Below are 20,393 nucleotides of genomic sequence, written 5' to 3' on the forward strand. Positions count from 1 at the left end.
TCCCCCTCGATGTTAAAATATTTAGTCAAAACTTGACTAAATATAAAAAGAAGTTGCCTCCCCTGAGATGAAACTACCCTCAGATTCCTAATAATGCAACAATATTAGTTATTTCTAATATGCTGACTGTAAGCAAATGATAACAGACATGTTGAGAGAAAAGATATCAAGCTTGAACTTTCAGGTGAATGCTAATATCATTTTTGAGACATGTCTGTTATCATTTACTAACAGTCAGCATATTAGAAAGAACACTTTTATCACCATGCAGTTTATTTCGACCAAAATAAAATTGGAACTGATTACGCAACTCTAAACAGAACAGCCAACGGGGACGGGATTGAACCGAGGCTGGTGTTACCTTATGCACATGATCTCATGCAGCCAATCGCAGCCAATGACACATTTGACCTCATAAATATTTACAACTGACAGGTTCTCACTCAACAACCCTTTTGCTTTGCTTTGTTTAGTCTACTACTGTACTAGATAGGCCCGGATTCATTATCAACATAAGACAATAAGGAAATAACTTAAAGCTGCATCTGAAGTAAACTGAGTCACGCAAATTCCTCGGAACTTTTACCATATACAGGGTTCGTACAGGTCATGGAAAACCTGGAAAGTCATGGAATTTGATTTTTAATTTTCCAGGCCTGGAAAGTCATGGAATTTCAATTCAAGTCATGGAAATAAAGAAAGTAAAAAAAAAATTAACCTTTAGCACGCCAGCGGTGATTTTCATTGCCCATGGTAACAAAATTCATATATTTGTCGGGAAGAAATATTGTGAATATATTCTCAGGACTTGTTTTCAGGGAAAAAAAGAAATAACTGTTTCTTTGATTGATCTGCGCCTCTTTTATGCTGTGAAAGTTAGTTTGTCTTTAATTCCCATGAAGTGCAGGATACAAAATGAGCGCACATGTGTATGCTAGTGTGTATGTATCTGCGTGCGTGTGCTGTGTGTGTGAATGTGCGTGCTTGTGCCTTCATGCTTGCGAGCATGGATGTTCCCTAAACAAGGTTATGCTTAAAATATTCATGTGTTGCTGTAGAAGGAATGGTTGCCACTTTGTCTGAAGAGAGTGCCTGTGATATCTTCATTTTTGCAGAGATATGCTGACCAACACATTGGACCCTTCCCTGAAACGTTCCCCAGAAGACTTGTTGCAGCAGCTAGTGCTCAGTGACACTGTCTTTGATTTCAGTGTAAGTATTTGACAATCAGTAGTGGTTAAAACTATTTAGTTACGTTAAGCTGATGCTATTTTAAATCCTTTTTGTTGCAAAAAATAACAGCAGAGATAATGCTTATATTTCATGATAATATCTTTGTTGTTGTTGTTGTGGGTGTTGGTGTTGTTGTTGGTGTTGGTGTTGGTGTTGTTGGTGGTGTGCAAGAAAGTGTTGGAACATATTATTGTTAAACCTCTATTTTTTCATGCCATTTAGGCAGTCCTACTCCAATTCTTGGGGAACGTATGCTGAGAGTTTTTGTGTTTCTTTAATCCATCGAACTTTGACATGGATTACAGGATCTTTTTCGTGTGTACTTGGTCTTTATGCTTGCCTTGTACACACGAAGGGAGTTCAGGCACTATAGTAGGTCTGCTCATATGTTGACCGATGAGATCTGAAAAAACCTCAACCTTTAACCCACGAGGCGTGGCCAGAACCTTCCCCACGGAAGGCGGACATCCTAACCACTATGCTATGCGCTGATCATCTGAAAGTCTTAAAACAGAGGTATTACAGCTGAATCTGTCCTGATGTCTACCTCTTGATATTGACCATCTGCCCATAACAACCACCCCAAAGGATCACCGACATGTTGTCTTTCAATATAATTCACAATTTTCCACAGCGACCACCTGTCAATCAATCAATCAATATGAGGCTTATATCGCGCGTATTCCGTGGGTACAGTTCTAAGCGCAGGGATTTATTTTTTTAATTTTTAAATTTTTATTTTATGCAATTTATATTGCGCACATATTCATTTATTTATTTATGCCATGTGAGATGGAATTTTTTTACACAATACATCACGCATTCACATCAGCCAGCAGATCGCAACCATTTCGGCGCATATGCTACTTTTCACGGCCTATTATTCCAAGTCACACGGGTATTTTGGTGGACATTTTTATCTATGCCTATACAATTTTGCCAGGAAAGACCCTTTTGTCAATCGTGGGATCTTTAACGTGCACACCCCAATGTAGTGTACACGAAGGGACCTCGGTTTTTCGTCTCATCCGAAAGACTAGCACTTGAACCCACCACCTAGGTTAGGAAATGGGGGGAGAAAATTGCTAACGCCCTGACCCAGGGTCGAACTCGCAACCTCTCGCTTCCAAGCGCAAGTGCGTTACCACTCGGCCACCCATGCAGTCCTCAAACCTGTCTATAAAGACTGCTTTTGGCTGGTCCCTTGGGTGAACGTTTTCGACAGGTTCTACTGTACTTTAGCATTTTCTGTGACTTCTGTTCATCCTATAGTTATTGTCCTGATTGAACAGGAAATCTATTAGATTTATATGTTAGTTGTCAGGCATTCTGCAATTTTTTTAATTTAATTTAATTGACAAATTAATGAAAGTACTTATTGCACTCCGAATATGTTGGTGTGTGGTGCAGGAACGCATTGCTGAGGCTGTCCCAGACCCTAACGGGTTGGATGTGAAAGTTGAGCTACTGTGCGAGGCTCCAATGGCCCTCATTGGAGATCAGTGTGGTATGTTCTTAACAGTCTATCATTAAAAACAAGCAAAATCACTCTGAACTGTTTAAAAAGTTAAAGGAAAGAAGTGAAAAATCTGTCAAACTATTGTGAATCCAGTGAAAGTTTTTGCTGTACTTTTTCCAGTAAAAAAATGGGAAGAGGAGGAAGGGCCTATAAGAATAGAAGAAGAAGAAAAGATCACTTATACAACAAGAGTTATGGTCACATAGGTGATTTAAATAAGAAGAAAATAGAAACTGTATAACTCTTCTCTTGAACAGCAATTTGTGAATGTGTATGCAATTTATGAGAAACTTGGGGAATTAACCTGAAACAAAAACTGGAACACTATTAAAGAGAACCAGGGAAGCAAAAAGTTGGAATTAACTATTGCAACAACGACTCTGAACTCAAGAGACAACACACACAGGCAACGCAGGCACGCATGCAGGCATGCACGCACGCACGCATGCACACACGCACGCACGCATGCACGCACGCACGCACGCACACACACACACACACACACACACACACACACACACACACACACACACACACACACACACACACACACACACACACACACACACACACACACTCTTTCTCCAGTAGAAATTACATTTGTGAAATCTGAAAAAAATGAGTTGTTTGTGCAGTGAAGTGCGCAGCTGGTTCCTACTACAATGCCAGCACAGAGACATGTGTGCTGTGTGCCATTGGCAGCTACCAGGCTTCTAGCGGTCAGACAAGCTGTAGCATGTGCAGTCCGGGTCTCACCACAGAAACTGCTGGCTCCACAGACAACACCCAGTGCAAGGGTGTGTAGAGCATGAACCTATGTGTGATGAGTTAGATATATATGTGTTTATCGCCTTTGTTGCTGTTAAAATCTGTCTTTGCTACTTTCACTTGGTTCAGATGGATTATGGAGTAATTGGTAATTTTGTGACAACACCCAGCAAACTTTATAAGTTTAAAATAGATAAACTGGCAAACATTTTTCTTTTCAATCACTTTGGGTGTAAGCAAAAAGTCTGAAGAACTTTATGGCATCTGCTGTCTAGAATTGAAGAGTTGACTATGGTCAGCTATGTCTGTGATACAGTGGTCTAATGCTCTATTTGTTACTACTGTCAGTAATATGTTTGCATCGTCTGCTGTAGTATGCTCATTTTTAAGATTCCTCACATTGCAAATCACACAGTTGAATGAAATTATTTTGTAAAAGTCTTCCCTTGCCTAAACTGAAAGGTTGTTGACAAAGGAATGCATGTGTTTTGCGCAAACATGCCCATCTACTCTGAAAAAATGTGAGGCTTATCTTGTGTGGGCGAGTGCAGTATTCGGTGAGAAAATGCATTCCATTTGTGTTCTGAAAATGTTTGACATTTATCAGTTCTTAAAAAGACGAAGAATAAGTCAAAAGTAGAGACAGAGCAAAAATGATGTTGTCTGTAGGTAGACAAAGAAGAGAGTGACCGAACGCGGTCAAGGGGAAAGCATCCACGCTAAGCTGGCTGGAAGGCATTGCCCAGCGATTGGTCCATGTGCTACTCATTAATATTCATGAGGTTACAGCAGAGGAATTCCGATTTCCCATAAATGTCCTTGTTGCCCACAAGACTTTTTGTGTTCTGAAAATGTTTGACATTTATCAGTTCTCATGTATTATCTAAACGTTCTCGCAGACTATGGGACTGAGAAGCACAGGAAGCTGTCTTCAAGCAAGTGGACCACTGTGTCACAAGCAAATTAAGCCACCTTTTGCAAACTCTTCTATTGATTATCATTTTGTTTGTGCTAATTGAGTGAATGCGGGCTAATAAGTTGTGTAAACAAAACGCACGCAGCGTGTGTGTGTGTGTGTGTGTGTGTGCGCATATGTGTACGTATGAGTATGTGTGAGCTCTCTCTCTCTCTCTGAGGGCTCTCTGTGAACATGTGTGTGTGTGTGTGTGTGTGTGTGTGTGTGTGTGTGTGTGTGTGTGTGTGTGTGTGTGTGTAACCTGGATGGATGGATAAGTGTACATGCATGTGTGTGTGTGGTACACACATGTGTTTTTTGTAGTTTAAAAAAAATCTTTCTGAAAAGCTCTTGTGTTTGTTTTTTTGCAGATGTATGTGACCCTGGCTCATTCTATAGTCAAGAAAATGATGCGTGCACACCTTGCCCTCAAGGCTTCTACCAGAATATTAGCGGTCTCTTCTACTGTTCGCCCTGCCCTGTTGATAAGACCACAAGACAGACAGGGGCAATTTCAGAGGACGTCTGCTTCAGTAAGTTACTAACTGCACAAGATTTTCTAAATACTTCATAAAAGATCAGTGTTAACACATACGAGCTTTTAAAAAGGTGAGAACGAAAAAAGCTCAGTTTCCAGTTTGGAAACATTTTCCGAATTGCCCTTCTTATGTTGAATTTGATCTCTTGATTGTAAGAAACTCTTTTTGAAATGACTGTTCTCACATTTTCTAATGTGAATTGATTGAGGAATGATTTGCACCGGTCACTGCCCGCGCATGCGTAGGAGACCGATAGGGGAGGTAACTACCACGCCTTATATAGGGCATTGAGTTTTGTTGTTGTGGTTACCTCCCCCTGTTACCTGGATCAGTATCAATGTCTAGGCACCAAACTGAAGTAAATTGGACTGATTGAACAATGTTGTAAAAACAAAGACAGCAGGGAATGATTTGAACTTTTGCAGAATTGTTTTAGACATTCTGATAGATGTTTGTTCGAAATGATTTTCTGTAGGAAAAACAGTTAAAGCGATACAAATGTTGCTGTGTGGGTAAACAAATTATGAAAACTGGAAAATGTGTATCTCTTTAACTTTTTTCCTTAGAGCTTATCCGTTCGAACAATTCATTTATCTGCACATCTAAAACATATCTGCAAAAGTTCAAATCATTCTGATGAATAGTGTTGAAATTATCTTGTCATCCCTGAACTAACATGTTTCGATTCAACGCTTTGCTTATTTTTCATTTTAACGATTTTTACTAAGTCAATCTAAAAGCACATTTTGTTTTTTATCATATACTATTACTCTAAATACATTGAAGCAAAAGCATTTTAACACAAACAGTTATGTTTCATGAATGCTGTGGTCAAATGACTTGAAGAGAAAAACGGTGTATTTGAAGGTAGCTCCTGCCCTTAAACCATCTCCTATTTTCTTCTGTTTGTGATGATTCTAGTCGTTCATTCACAATTATATAATATTAGGCAGTTGGAGCATTGAGAACTGATTTCCAATTAACCTCCTTGTTTCAGCAAGACGTTTGAATTTAAAATCAGTTGAAACTAGGAAGAAAGATAACTGAACACTCAGACAATAAAAAAAGAATGTTTGTTTGTAGTGTTGCTGCTTAGCCTATAACTTAGAGACTGATTGTTACACTTGCACATTAAACCAGTAAAAAAAAGCTACAAAAGCAATAACACATAAACACGTTAAACAGAGATCTATTGCAAGTACATGAAGTAATAAACGTATGAACTTTATTTAAAAAAAAAGAAGCTTTAAATCAGTCGGCAGGGAGTATCCCATCATTGGGAACATATAGTACCGGTAAACCAATGCACAAAAAATGATGATTCAACGATTGAGATGGTGAATGGGGAGGAGGCAGAACAAAACGGCGAAGCAAAACTGCTAAAGTTGGCAACATGGATGTATATCACGATAGACTTTCAAAGTACATTAGAACCCCCCTTTAAAGGCATATGTACTCGATGACTATACACGCTAATTGCTTTACCAACAGCTGGAGACATGCTAAATTAAGTTCCCTGCAAAATATTGTGGTCTAGGACCCCTTCAATGTTGAGATATGTTAATTTTCATTTTGATCTGGATCGTCCTATTTATAGATTAGGCAACACATGTAACGTTGATGCAAGGGAGCTAACACCGCGGCTTTGTTGACATCCTCACTTTTTCAGAGGCTAGAACAAGCTGTAATGCATGTATTATGGTCCGCGCATGGTGACATATCGTCATTATATGGTCTTATGGTGCGTTTGACATAGATTATGGGCAAACTACACTTTGTAAACACGGGAGCGCGTACATATGCCTTTAAGATCTAAAAAAAAATCTTATAAAATCATGTCTTAAATCTTGTATGGAGGTAAATTTACAGAGGTTATGAACAGAAAAGCTGAGAAAAAAAGGTCTTAAAGGTCCTTGTCTACATGTTTATACCGAAATCGCCATTTGACCATTAAAATGCAGTCTATTATCTACAAATATCAACAATACACCCCCTTTTGATCAGGAAAGACGAAGCCAGTGTAGCCGTTTGAAAATTCATCGTAGTATACCAGCGTAGTACTCATAGTAGGATATCCTTATTTGGAAAATGCCAAGCGCAAAACTCCTCTCAAATCCCGTGCATTTCGTGCGTTTAAAAAAAAGCGTGGACAGCGCTCCGGTGTCAAACTGTTGCTGCACTTGTTTGGGCGTGGCTATAAGCATAGTGACATGAATTTGATTGGTCAGTATTTTTAGGCAAAGCACATGTTCTCAGCAAACAGAAAACAAAATATTGGAAGCGTGAGTCACGCTACCCAAAAATAAAATCTTTTTTTACATATTTTTTTTCCATGGTTCATTCATCATCTGACATAACTTTTTAGCAAAATCTAACCATAAGATTATTGAAAAAAAGCAAAAATGTAGACGACCACCTTTAAAAAGGAGGGAGTCTTAAATTTGTGGGTCTAAAAGGGGAGTTCCACTGTAAAGAGCACTTCTGGTTTGCAGCACCTTGAGGTTCATGTCCATGCGAGATTTGAATACTAAATACATTGAATGAGACTTGTTGCACGCAGGGTACGTGCATTTCTTTCAGATTGTAAGAATGTTCTCTGGGTTTTCAAGAGACTTGAAGCACGCTGGGTACATGCATGCCTTTTCAGATTGTACGAATGTTATCTGTGTTTTAATGAAACTTGTACCACACAGGGCACTAGCATGTTTTTTTTCAGATTATACCAATGCAGACCTGGGAACCCATACGATTTCGCCGTATTTTGTACGCATGATTGTCTAGAATACGATCAGTACGGTCAGTGGGGGAAAAATATGACGAGAAAAATTCCTACACTACTTTTCTTCACAGGTGCCGATGCAGTATGTTGACACATGATTACAGTTTTTGTCAGTTAACATTGCAAAAATCATATGTTTTAAATGTATAGGTAAAATTAATTAACAGTGTGACGGACGCGTGGGAAGCATGTTTGAATCATGGACGTTCAAATGATGTGTGGAGTACGCTCATTTTTCTGAAAATACACCAAGTTTGTTTGAGAATACTCTAAGCGCAAAACAGGGGTTCCCAGGTCTGCCAATGTTATCTGGGTTTTATGACGAGAAAGCTATGTGATATTACAGATGACTGCCCTCCTGGACAAGAACTGACGGAGAATGGCACGTGCACACCCTGTAACATTGGATTTTACAAACCCAGTGATCAGACTTTGTGCGAACCCTGCCCGTCGGGACTTGTGACCAATGAGACAGGAGCTGTTAGCAGGGATGACTGCAATGTCGGTGGGTATTGGTATATTTGGTATATTTTATGGTTTGGGTATATTTTATAGTTTTGGTATATTTTATAGTTTAGGTATATTTCATTGTCTTCGGGGAATTCCCACAAGGAAATTCGGGCTGTGCTGCGACAGAATCCCGCGACCCATTTTTTTTCCCCTGCATGCGTGTATTCATGTTTTCCAAGGCCTGAGACTGTTGCTGTGACCTTGGGATCTTTATTCTGGGCATGCATGCACAGAGGGTGTTTGGACACGGAGGACAGTGACTGCACAAAGTTGACTATAGGAAATAAGTCTTGGCGAAAGTGCGGGTCAAACCCACGCCAATTGCGACAACTGGTTTTAAAGCCAGCACCACTACCGACTGAGTTATCTCCCCACCCTACAGGACAAACTTACTTTACTCAGCATTCCATGACAGTTTTGAATGCTTTCGGGGGTATGAGCTCCCACAGTTCGAGCAATGAAAATACATGGCATAGCAGAATTTTGGGAAATCAGAATTGCATGAGTGAAAAGCTTGGGAAAAAATCTTGTTCTCAGTGTGAGTTCATCACTCAGGTGCAAGCAGTGACACATCTTGTTATTTCTATGTTGTTGTTGGTGTTTTAAAAATATTTAGTTCTAGTTGTGATATTTACCAAAATTGACATATTAGTTTTGTTTTGTTCCACATTAGAACTTTGTCATTAATCTCTTAATAGAGCAAGGTGTCTCATTGCAACCTCTCTACACAAAAAGACACAATTTTCCGACCGCTTTTTGGTTACAAACTAACTGACCTCCAAATGGTGACTACTCTGGTTTTCCAACGGTCGACCATCTAACAGAGTCAGTAACGACTTAATTCGACTGACTAGAACAGTCAGTGTCTCAGTTCGGTATCACCCTGCACACACCCCTCACTCATCAATAATCACCCATCCTACTGTAGTATGAGTTCATTTGCTGTAGGCTGATTGTATACTCTACTTCCTGAGAAATCCAAAAACTAAAATTAAAAATATTAAAAACTAAATATCAAAATTTTTCAAGGTAAGTGTTGTCTATTTAGTGTTTGTCTGTGCACCTAAAAGACCGCTGGGTCGATGTATTTGTGAATGTAACGTTTTGTTTTGTTGATAATTAAATGTTCCAACAACTTACATTTCTTGTTTTTTGATTCTTTATACTGCGGCGAAGGACTGAACGGGTTTTACTTTTCAACCCGTACTTATGTTTTTCTATATGATTCAGCTGACACCCAAGCTGGTAGCTACCGCACACGGCCTGATGAGACCAAGTCTGCGCTTTGTCCCATCGGCCAATACCAGGATCAAAAGTGGCAGTACAGCTGTATTTCTTGTGGTGGGGACAGGTACCGGACTGACCAACAAGGCAGCACCTCTGCTACAGATTGCAAGTGTGAGTGAATTCACACCTTTTTCTACAAACAAAATAATAGACGATGTTTTGAAATAACTCTGTTGGGTTTGTAGCACGTGTTTCCGATACATCTCTCGCTAGTGATTGGCCTCTCTAATGTTTGTCCGAGTTATAAGCAAGGGTGTTCACTCTTCCACAACCCATACAAACCCGACGGAGTTATTTTCGGAATTCGTCTTTTTTACTTCTTGAAAAATGGGAAAATGTGTTTATCTGTCACTGCAAGTGGAAGAAAAAGATAAGGCACTCCTAGTTGAGGAAAGCAACAGATTGTAATGCTTTTGCCTTTGCTTTGCTGGTCATCATTGATTGCTGTTTTTGACCTGTGTGCAGTCTTCTGCCCAGCGGGAGAAGAGAAAGTAGAAAACAAGGACGAATGCCGTTCGTGTGCTGTTGGCTTCTACCGAACTGGAACTAACCCCTACAGCGACTGTGAACTGTGTCCCAACAACACCAGGACCATGACCACAGGGTCCGACTCTATTAGCGACTGCACCCTCTGTAAGCTGCTGGGGAAAATCTGTAATCTACAAAAGTCTGATATGAGATGCAGACCTGGGAACCCATACGATTTTGCTGTATTTTGTATGCATGATTGTCTAGAATACGAGCAGTACGGTCAGTGGAAAAAAATACGACGAGAAGAATTCGTAGACTAATTTTCTTCATAAGCGCATCACAAATACGATCCAGCGGTCATTTGACACATGACTACAGCTTTTAGTCAGTAAACATTGAAAGAGTAGCATTTGTTTTAAATGTATTGGTACACTTAATCAAGGGTGCGACGGACGCATGTGAAATATCTTTGAATCATGGAGGTTCAATAGCTGTGTGGAGTACGCACATTTTTTTTAATGAAAATACACCGAGCTTATTTGATAATACTCTAAGTGCAAAACAGGGGTCCCCAGGTCTGGAGATGACATATGATAGCAGCAAGTTGTGTTGTCAGCAGTGTTGACTTCATTAAGATACAAGGAAGGCATCTTATCATACTTATGCTTTTGCATATAATTGTTTCATGACTTAATTGGTTGCAAGGGAGAGGCTCTACTATTTATTTCATTTTCAGATCAGGAATTGTGTTGTGTTCAAGGGGGGAGTTTGACTAGAAGTCCTTAGAGGAAAAGTAATATTTTACAATGTATTAAATTATGATACACAAAGTTAAATCTAATTATGAATCTTTATATGTTCTTGTGAGGCAGGCCTAAAGGTGAATTTCTGTTTTTGTTCTTGTTTAATAAACAGTTGTGGGTTTTTTCTGCTGTCAAGTAGACTAGAGCTCAGTCTGAGCCCACCCCTCCCTCCCCTCCCCTCCCCGCTTCTTTTTATTTTCAACCGATGTGTGCATGATTATATTACAGACAAATGTGCGGCTGGTTACCGGCCAGCGGGACAAGATACCTGTGAGAAGTGTCCCAGGGGAACGTACCAACCAAAGGCTGACGAGACCGACTGTCTGCCCTGCGTGGGAAACATGATGGACACGCGTATGACCGGCTCCACCATGATGACAGAGTGTGAACGTGAGTCGTTCACTCACTTGGTCAAACCTGTGCCTGGAACCACGCTGGGCTGGACTTCCTATTGAAATATATTGATCTTAAATGGAGTAACTGTCAGCTTGTTGTGCACTATATTATCTTCATTTTGTGAGTTGTCTGGTTGAGAAACTATATACATCTACATTCCTTTTTTGCCAGAATCATTGAAGTACAATGTAGTTGGGTTTTTTTCTCTTCTGTCAGGTTTGTGATATTTATGATTGTAGAATTACTCTCCTTTACTCTGGACCAAACACATTGGAAGAAGTGGCTTTAACAGCCATATTGCTGTTAAGTGTTTGTTTTTAAATCTTTCTCTCAAAAACTACTGCATGTACAACTGCTAGCTGCTATTTTTTATCAGTGAAACTTCATGTCAAAGAGAGTGACAAGCAGAACATGGGAGATTTACTGTTAGGTTTGTTCTAATGCAGTGTTGTTTCGGGCATTGGTCTCGTACTCTGATTCTGGGAACAGTAATGCTAATGGCGGATTTGACTTGCAGAGTACTGTCCATCTGGGTACCAGAAGATGAACGGCTCCTGCATCATCTGTCCCATTGGTTTCTACAAAGACAACGCCATTGACAACTTCTACACGTGCACTGCCTGTCCTGACACACGCTATGTTACTCCCTCTGAAGGGGCCACAAATGTGACACAGTGCACAGTCTGTAAGTTGCCCGTCTGGGTTTTAAATGCCAGCCCTTTCAACTAGTACTTCTGGTGGGATGCTGTTACAAATGCAGTACTTAAACTGCGGGACATGCATCCTGTTTTTTTCTTTCCAGCAGATTGGGCCATTGACAAGTTTGTGTTCTCTTTGTCTCGATAATTCTTCTTCAACTTCTGGGCTTAGACTCCCAAGTTCACTCATGTTTTTAGCACGAGTGGATTTTTACGTGTATGACCGTTCTTACCCCGCCATTCTGGCAGCATACGCCCATTTCGGGGAAGGCATGCTGGGTTATTTCGTGTTTCTACAACCCACCGAACTCTGACATGGATTACAGGATCTTTTCCGTGCGCACTTGGTCTTGTGCTTGCGTGTACACATGAAGGGGGTTAAGTCACTAGCAGGTCTGCACATACGTTGACCTAGGAGATCGGAAAAATCTCCACTCTTAACCCACCAGGCGGCAGCGACCGGGATTCCAACTCATGACCTCCTGATTATGAGGCCGACGTCTTACCACCACGCCACTGCGCCCGTCGTCTCGATGATTACCCATGTGTCCTGCTTGGAGACACAGCTCATTAAAGATGAATAGCGTTTATTCTGTGTTTGTCATTTCCTGAGGTTAAGATCGTTGCTGTTTCACTTCTGTCACTTTGTTTATATTTTCAGGCATGAGTGTAGAATATTCCTGTAGCAGTGCCTCATGTTCTGCATGTATCTTGATCGGTATACTCATGACTATAGGTGTTATGACACTCAATCTGATTATGGCTGTGCATTCCTCAACCCCCCCCCCCCCCTAACAAACACACTCACACGTACGCACACACACACACACACACACACACACACACACACACACACACACACACACACACACATTGATATACACAGTCTGTCCCAAAGAAAAGAACACGAATTTGTAAACATTTTCAAGCCAAAATATTCATGCCAATATAAAGTTTTCACAGAAAACTTTGAAGCTCTCCGTAGAGTTATGAGAATGAATAAATTATCCCAAAAAACATTTGTTTGTCTGTAAATGAGTAAACGCAACGGATACTGCATGTTGTTCATGCGTCTGTTTCTTCCTTGTGCGCAGTGGACTGTGCAGCAGGCTACAAGATCCAGGGCACAGTGTGTGAAGCGTGTCCACAAGGATCATACCAAGAACAACCCTATCAGCCTGACTGTATGGACTGTCCTTCTCTGCAGAGCACTCGGCAGAACACATCCACCTCCGCCAGCGACTGTGAAAGTAAGCTTTGGGAATTGTTATATTGTGTACTACATCACTATTGTATTGTGTACTAATTCACAATTATGTCGTGTACTACGTCACTATTGTATTGTGTACTACGTCACAATTATGTCGTGTACTACGTCACTATTGTATTATGTATTATGTCACAATTATGTCGTGTACTACATCACGATTGTATTGTGTACTACGTCACAATTATGTTGTTTACTACATCACATTTATGTCGTGTACTACGTCACAATTATGTCGTGTTCTACGTCACTATTGTATTATGTACTACGTCACAATTATGTCGTGTACTACATCACTATTGTATTGTGTACTACGTCACAATTATGTCGTGTACTACGTGACTGTGTTGGGAGAAGACTTCCCCTTTAGAATGGACAGCTTGACCAGTCTGTATGCATGAATGTGTGCTGAAAGCATCACTACAGACAAGGAACAGAACAGGAATCAATGGTGCTTTTACAGTGGAACCCCCTTTTAAGACCTCCACAAATCTGAGAATATCAGGACTTACAAAGAAGGGAGTCTTAAAATGTTAAATGGGGGTATATTTACAGAGGTTATATGAACAGAAAGTCTGAGAACACAGGGTCTTAAAAAGGGAGGGAGTCTTAAATTGGGGGGTCTCAAAAGGGGAGTTCCACTGTACCTGAATTGTTTTTAAAAAAGATGTAGGACATTGTAAGGAATCGTCTTTTTTTTAACATAGAGTTTATTTAGGAAGTTGAATTTAAGTTTGTTTTCATGCCATCTTATCTCCTTAGACAAGAGATGCATACATTTATATGTTCTTATTGATACTGTATTACTAATCAACCAAATGTACACATCAATCTGTATCCTTCCATGTGTCATTGTTTATGACCCTGTGTAGGGTGTCCACCATGCCTTGATGCATCCAGCCAGGAAATTAGCTGTAAAAGCCAAACACAAGAACATTTACTGAACAATCATGGAAACATACATCTAAGAAAGGCTCGCCATCTGAACCTGACAGCTATGCCAGCAGGAGCTTCGTTCCTGGTAGATCCAACCAAACCAGACTTTAAACTACCGTATTTTCAGGACTATAAGGCGCTCCGTTATAAAGGGCACAGCCCCCATTTTTCAGGTAAAATTGAGAAAAATCCACACAGTAGGCATTTCCGGTGTATTGGCTGCACATCAAAGGAAGAATACAGAGTGGAAATATTTTTGCTCGGATATTCAGTGAGATCAAAGGCAGCCCCAGTTTACATACACTGACCTTCTTACCCGGGGTCAATGACCAAGTTTTGCCAATGAGACACACTTCTTTGATGTTTGAGAGGAAACTTTGCCAGGGTGACAGTATCAGAAACATGCATATCACAAGAGAAGGAGTGTTATGTTTCTTTGTATAGCGATGTGGGTACATGTGTACTTGTCTTTAGCCTTACATAAGGCGATACCGGTCAATAGGTCGTAGGGGTTCTTCTTCGTTCATGGGCTGAAACTCCCATGTTCACTCATGTTTTTGCATGAGTGGGTTTTAACGAGTATGACCGTTTTTACACCGCCATTTAGGCAGTATACGCCGATTCCGGGGGAAGCATGCTGGGTATTTTGGTGTTTCTATAACCCACTGAACTCGACATAGATTACAGGATCTTTTCCGTGCGCACTTGGTCTTGTGCTTGCGTGTACACATTAAGGGGGATAAGGAACTAACAGGTCTTCACATAAGTTGACCTGGGGTTCAAGTTGAGGAAAAAAGTTGCGCCTTATGGTACTGAAAGTACAGAAAGTGTGATATCCAGGTTGGAAGTTTGCCGCTGAGTTAAGGGGAGAGGTGGCACGAAAAATTTCTACTGGATGTTTGCACTTTTTCTTGCAATATTTGTACGTATTATCAAGCAAAAACACATAAAAAGACTCATTTGTGCAAAAAAATTGCCTGAGGGTCTTTTTATGGGTAAAAACGCTCGATTTTTGACAAAAAAACATGAAACGGCCTATTCAGCTCTAGCGTGATATTTTAGAAATTTCTGAAGCTAAAAACCTCATATTTGTTGTTATGAACTCACAAGTAGCGTTTCTCAGTAGTTACAGAGCATTTTTGTGAGTATCAGCCTTAGTTTCCATAAAAAAAATAAAAATTGGCAGACATTATATTTTCGCATGAAAATGCTATGTCAGGCTTTTATTCTAATTCATAAAAAACAAAAAACAAATTTTTTTGAAAAAGCGCTCCTGTAACTACGGGGCGAATTCATTTACAATGATTGGGGTGAAAAAATTGGTAGTCTACCACAAGTAGATGAGAAGTGAAGACCTTCGTCGCGTGGTTACCGTCCTTGAAAATCATATTCTGAGAAAATGGTGATTGAAAGTTTGTGAAATGTTTCTGTAAAAAAGATGAAGACAGATGGGCAAATAAAGATGATATGAGTGCTCCTGTATTGTTCACAGACTTCTTGAAATGGTTCAGTTACTTATTCTCCCCCGTCTCCCATCAGTCCAGCTCCGTACACCTCCCCTTCCTGGTCTTCTTGCTGCTCCAGCTGGCGTTGACGACCCGCACATCTTGCCCTACGTGCTGCCACAGCGGCCACAGCTGTTGCTTTCTCTGCTTTCTGAATCCTAACCTTGTCTTTCTTGGCCAAAGCAGCCTCCATGAGATCAGTTATTGGCAAGCTCATGTGGTCCATGACCTGTGCCAGTGCAAAGTTGCCTCTGTTGAACTTCGCAACAGCCTCAGCGGTGGCTGCTTCCACCCGGCCTTTCCCAACAAAGATTTCTTTGGGGCAGTGTCCCCACATGACATTGTGCAGAGACTCGTTACTGTTCTGGGTTTTGCCATGGGCCACGCGGTTGAGAAGAATGGGATTGGTCATTCTTCTGTAGATGGGCAGAACAGCATGCGATACTTCCCTGGACAAGGCGGTGCCGTTGTGCTCTGCGTGTGGAGGTGGTGGTTGCCCTTCTGCCCTGGCTTTTTGAAAAAAGCACCAGGAGGCTGGCCCAGCTGGACATCTGTCATGGTGAGGGTCCTCGTCCGTTGAAGTTACATGGAAGAAAGTGGCCCAGATCGCCTGCTCCATGGCTCGCTGATCTTCAAGGTTGTTGAGGATCGCGCTACGGAAGTAGTTTTGCAAGCGTTGGCACTTTTCCTTGGTTAGTCGCCCCTCCCCTCTTCCACCAAGCCTTTCATCCTTTGCTGCCTTGCGGAGAGCTGTGCCCATTCTCTTGGGGAGGTGGTTGGTACATTCCAGCTTGGTGATGGGACATGTGGGACCGTAGGGCTGAGCTGCAGCCACAGCATTGAAAGCCGTAGAATCTCCGTCCGACAGCATAGTTCTGTACCTGAGGTTGTGACGCTCAACAGACCTGCAGCACAGTAAAAATCAGAAAACCCATTGTGTAGGCAAGCAAATTGTGCACCTCTACTTGCAGAACACAATTTATGAGTTCAGGATTTGCCTATAAAGTTATAAAGGGGGGGGGGGGGGGGGGGGGGGGTGTTGTGTTACAAAATATTTTCACAGTAGTATTGTTTTGTTCTTGTTTTGTTATAAAAGGCTATAAATGAACTTTGTTATTGTTACTAATTCATAATCGAATCTTCGTGCACTCTCTCTCTCTCTCTCTCTCTGTTCTGAACTTCAAAAATTAAAAGATAGGCTATGGTGGGGGTATACAGATTATATTCTTACCTTCCCCATAACTCCAACGCTGCATCCCTCTCCATAGACTTTGCAGATCCCTGGTGGTTGATGCTGCACTCAGCTCGGTGTTGCTGCTCCCATCGCAGTTGTTGGGCAGGGGTCATCTCCTCCAACTTCTCCTTATTCATGGCACATGTGTGGCAGTAGGTGGATTTTACAGAGAAGTCGAGCACCAACCCAGTGAGAACGTCAACCACCACTCCTACACCATAATGTGATGAAAAACCCCTTTTATGCCAGGTGCCATCAAAGGCAACATCTACCCAAAGAATACCGTCATCTTCTTCCCAGGCAGCGTCTTCATCCTCTTCGTCAAACTGGACATCTGCTCTACCTTGAGGAAAGGTCTGCCTGTATGCAACATTTACATGCTCAACAGTTTCCACCAGTGTGACATTTGTTACGGCCAAGATGCTGGCATTGACCTTTTTATCAATTCTTTGATATGAGCTTTTGTTCATCACGGGCATGCCAAACACCGTGCACAGCTTTTCCACACTTGAGTACCCACTGCCAATCTCATGCGAGTATAGGACAATCTGTTTGTTCACGTCAAAGGGAACATTCTTCATGTGGTTGCGGTTGCTCTCTCTAGGTGAAGAAAATTCTGACCGTCTGTACTGGCAGCTGTCACAGCAAAGTGCTAACTCTTGGGACAAGCCCATGGATTCTCCAACGCGTATCGTTAAATGTCCTGCTTCGCATTCCGGGCACTTCACATCCGATAATAGCGAGTTGAGCTGACCACACTCAACGATACACCATGTACGTTTCGGTTCAGCAGGCACATCGGCTGGCACTTGTGCGTTCTGCAAGTCATCGGCACCACTGAATCTTCTTAGCTTCTTCGCAGAGGCAGAAGCACCCTCTATTTCCTGCTGGTTGTCGTGTATATCGCACAACACTGGCCGAGGTTCGACTTGAAGTCGATGAGAAAAATGTGCATCACCTCCACCATCCAAAACGACACACTCCGCTGCGCCAACTTCGCGGGGCGCGTTTTCATCGCCCGTGGACTTTTCTTGTTCGGCTATTCGAGCTAATGCAAGCTGCTTCTTCCTCTTGCCCGATGCCTGCCCCACAAACCTCTTTCTATCGTTGAATTTTGCAGTGAACATTGCTGGCCGACTGATAGACGGTAGTGTAATTCGATCGACAAACCGATGTTGTGTTTACAGCGGATAAGGCTTGTTGCGCATGCGCCAGTAGCCATGGTAAGTTACAATGACCAACCAGAGAAGAGCTCTCATAGATCGACGGTCAATCTTGCAAATCCGGGAATTCCTGTCGCGGATAGTATGCTTGTGCTCTGACAGTTGAGCGAAAATAACGGGCTATTTTGGGGTATTGTTGACGTCACCAGCAAACGGGAATTCCCGATGGATCGTGTCCAGTGCAACGAGTTTGTCTTCTTGGAAGAAAAGTGGCTGTTTCAAGCCCTTGAAAACATCGATTTTTTCAGCAAGTTTTCTGACTTTTATCACTCATGCATGTGCACTCACTTTGAAATTCATCACTTTATTGCAAAAAATACGATACAATTGACAAAATAAACATGACACAATGAATCTAGGGTGTTCAAAGTACCTAATATTGCAGGAAACCCAAAACACAATTTGGAAGGATTTTAGTAAAAAAATTCGTGCCACCTCTTCCCTTACTCAGTCCTGTAAAAACCCAGTGGTTTTACATACACTGCAGCAACATTGCTATGGCCCGATGTTCCACCTCGAATGTAGAGGCATATGATATTAGTAAAGTCTAGTCACATGCAATAATTTCTCGTAGCACATGATCTTGGACTCACTGAGATCAATGTGGTATGTGCCAGAAGAAAAATGTCCATGTTTGTGTAAAATGAAAATGGACATTAAAGTTTTCTTACTTGATCTTATATCTTATTTTCTTATCTTTTTATGCTGCCATTTCTGCTGAGGAGTACACATTTTATTCAGTATGTGTTTTCATGCCATGTTACAACTGTGTGCAGCCTACTGTGAACCTGGAAAGGAGAAGAAGGGTGATGCTTGTCTTGGCTGTGAGCGTGGTTACTACAAGAATAACATGGACGTCTTTATGGACTGCACCTTGTGTCCACTGCAGTTTGTCACTCCCAACCGCAACTCAACCAGCCGGACAGAATGCACTGTCCGTACGTAGCTATTCATTTCAAATCTGATCATCTTTTTGAGTTCGTATTAAATTGTACTCTTTCTTGGATTCATTTTTATATCAATGCAACTTTATGTTGAGGGTATTTACCAAACCAAATCTACAGAGAAGACATATTAGATACTTGCATGTACGATGCTGTTTGTCAAAACTATAATGTCAACTCAAACTGGCAGCAAATATTGGTATATTGCTCATAATAAGATTTTTTTTAAAGAGATATGAAGAATTGACACAGGCTTTTACAGCACTGTAGATGAAACTATGGGTTGGAATCTGATCTAATAGAAAAAAGTGTCATTATTCGGGCCATTTTGTGTTTTATTGCCTAATACAGTAATAGTAGATATAGTTTGTATGTTAGAAGTATTAATTTGGATATTATTTGACAAGTATCTATTGTTACTGGGGCTTTGTTTTCCTGTAGCCAACTGCACGGCCGGCTCCTACATCAATGGAAATGGCTGTTCGATGTGTAGCTTTGGATTCTACCAGCCTGATCCCTGGCAGACATCATGCCTGAAGTGTGGTACAGACAGAACTACGCCACGATTTGGAGCGGTCAATGAATCCGAGTGCATCTGTAAGTTCAACGGGAGCTCTGTTGTGTGTGTCTGTGTGTGTGTGCGTGTGTGTGTATGTGTCTGTGTGTGTGTCTGTGTGTGTACTTGTGTGTGGGTGTGGGTGTTCATGTAGGTGTGGAAAGAAGGATGCTGAAGAATAAAAATATATGTCATGGCTGTGATCGGAATCTGGCCAGATTCAGAATCTAGCTGATTAAAAGCAGAATTCCGATCTCATCCAGCTGTTTCGCGAGTTTGATTTTAACGCAAGAGAATATCGGTATTCTGATTCTATTCAGCGGTCTTTTGGATAGGATTGGAATTCCAATCTCAACCAGATGAGATCAGAATTCTTATTCTATCCAGCGAAATTCTGGATGAGATCAGAATCCCCATTTCAGCCAGAGGAGACCAGAATTCTTATTCTATCCAGTGAACTTCTGGATGAGATCAGAATCCCCATTTCAGCCAGACAAAATCAGAATTCTGATTCTATCCAGCGAACTTCTGGATGAGATCGGAATCCCATTTCAGCCAGACGAGATCAGAATTCTGATTCTATCCAGCGAACTTCTGGATGAGATCGGAATCCCCATTTCAGCCAGACGAGATCAGAATTCTGATTCTATCCAGCGAACTTCTGGATGAGATCGGAATCCCCATTTCAGCCAGACGAGATCAGAATTCTGATTCTATCCAGCGAACTTCTGGATGAGATCGGAATCCCCATTTCAGCCAGACGAGATCAG

General features: G+C 41.4%; 1 protein-coding gene across 5 annotated transcripts in view; it reads left to right on the forward strand.

The window, feature by feature from the left end:
• LOC138959186 (uncharacterized) overlaps window positions 1–20,393 on the forward strand; it is a 238,685-nt gene that overhangs the window by 194,020 nt on the left and 24,272 nt on the right. For all 5 annotated transcript variants that reach the window (XM_070330571.1, XM_070330570.1, XM_070330574.1 and 2 more), the window contains 12 exons: window positions 1,116–1,212; window positions 2,644–2,740; window positions 3,388–3,549; window positions 4,847–5,008; window positions 8,140–8,298; window positions 9,534–9,701; window positions 10,056–10,223; window positions 11,093–11,254; window positions 11,778–11,945; window positions 13,053–13,208; window positions 18,900–19,061; window positions 19,509–19,664. In XM_070330571.1, the coding sequence (XP_070186672.1) occupies window positions 1,116–1,212; window positions 2,644–2,740; window positions 3,388–3,549; window positions 4,847–5,008; window positions 8,140–8,298; window positions 9,534–9,701; window positions 10,056–10,223; window positions 11,093–11,254; window positions 11,778–11,945; window positions 13,053–13,208; window positions 18,900–19,061; window positions 19,509–19,664 (1,817 nt within the window). The remainder of the gene's footprint in view (window positions 1–1,115; window positions 1,213–2,643; window positions 2,741–3,387; window positions 3,550–4,846; window positions 5,009–8,139; window positions 8,299–9,533; window positions 9,702–10,055; window positions 10,224–11,092; window positions 11,255–11,777; window positions 11,946–13,052; window positions 13,209–18,899; window positions 19,062–19,508; window positions 19,665–20,393) is intronic.

This window comes from Littorina saxatilis, linkage group LG2 (genome assembly GCF_037325665.1).
Source record: "Littorina saxatilis isolate snail1 linkage group LG2, US_GU_Lsax_2.0, whole genome shotgun sequence".
Taxonomy (NCBI): Eukaryota; Metazoa; Mollusca; class Gastropoda; order Littorinimorpha; family Littorinidae; genus Littorina; species Littorina saxatilis.